Here is a 512-nt window from a genome sequence, read left to right as displayed (position 1 = left end):
TGGTACCTTTTCAAATTTTTATTCCAAATCTCATTAACTACCCTTGTTATTTCAATTTCTGTCACAGTTCATGCAAAAGAATGATTTTGCAGTATCTGTCTATTTCACTTTGTCCACCCTAAAGAAAACCCACTCTTCACTCAGATGTGCCGCCCACGGAGGATGACACAGCCATCATCATGTACACATCTGGCTCGACTGGGAACCCCAAGGGAGTAATCATGTCCCACTTCAACCTGGTCAACGCCATCATCGGCTACGCTGTGGGACTCAACATCCAGAAGGACGACGTCTACCTGGCTTACCTACCCCTAGCACACGTCCTTGAACTCATGGCTGGTGCGTTTGGGGACAGCTTTTGTTGTAGAAGATTAAGTTATTTATCATGTCTGTCTGTCTGTGATTTTTCTGGCTTTTTCATTGTTAATTTCTCTTGTATGTATTTTGTAATTTAATAGTGACATTGATATCTTATTTGGTATGTGATAGTGTTAACCCCTTGGATCCGGGAC

The 512-nt window shown here is 42.2% G+C and overlaps 1 protein-coding gene across 1 annotated transcript in view; it reads left to right on the top strand.

The window, feature by feature from the left end:
• LOC119591546 (long-chain-fatty-acid--CoA ligase 4-like) overlaps positions 1-512 on the top strand; it is a gene marked incomplete at its 5' end in the record, with an annotated part of 40,482 nt that overhangs the window by 36,675 nt on the left and 3,295 nt on the right. Inside the window, 1 exon segment of the mRNA XM_037940297.1 lies at positions 145-339. Coding sequence (XP_037796225.1) covers positions 145-339 — 195 coding nt within the window.

Source organism: Penaeus monodon, chromosome 28 (genome assembly GCF_015228065.2).
Source record: "Penaeus monodon isolate SGIC_2016 chromosome 28, NSTDA_Pmon_1, whole genome shotgun sequence".
Lineage (NCBI taxonomy): Eukaryota > Metazoa > Arthropoda > Malacostraca > Decapoda > Penaeidae > Penaeus > Penaeus monodon.
The sequence above is the reverse complement of the archived record's forward strand: the minus strand, read 5'-3'. Positions and strand labels throughout refer to the sequence as shown.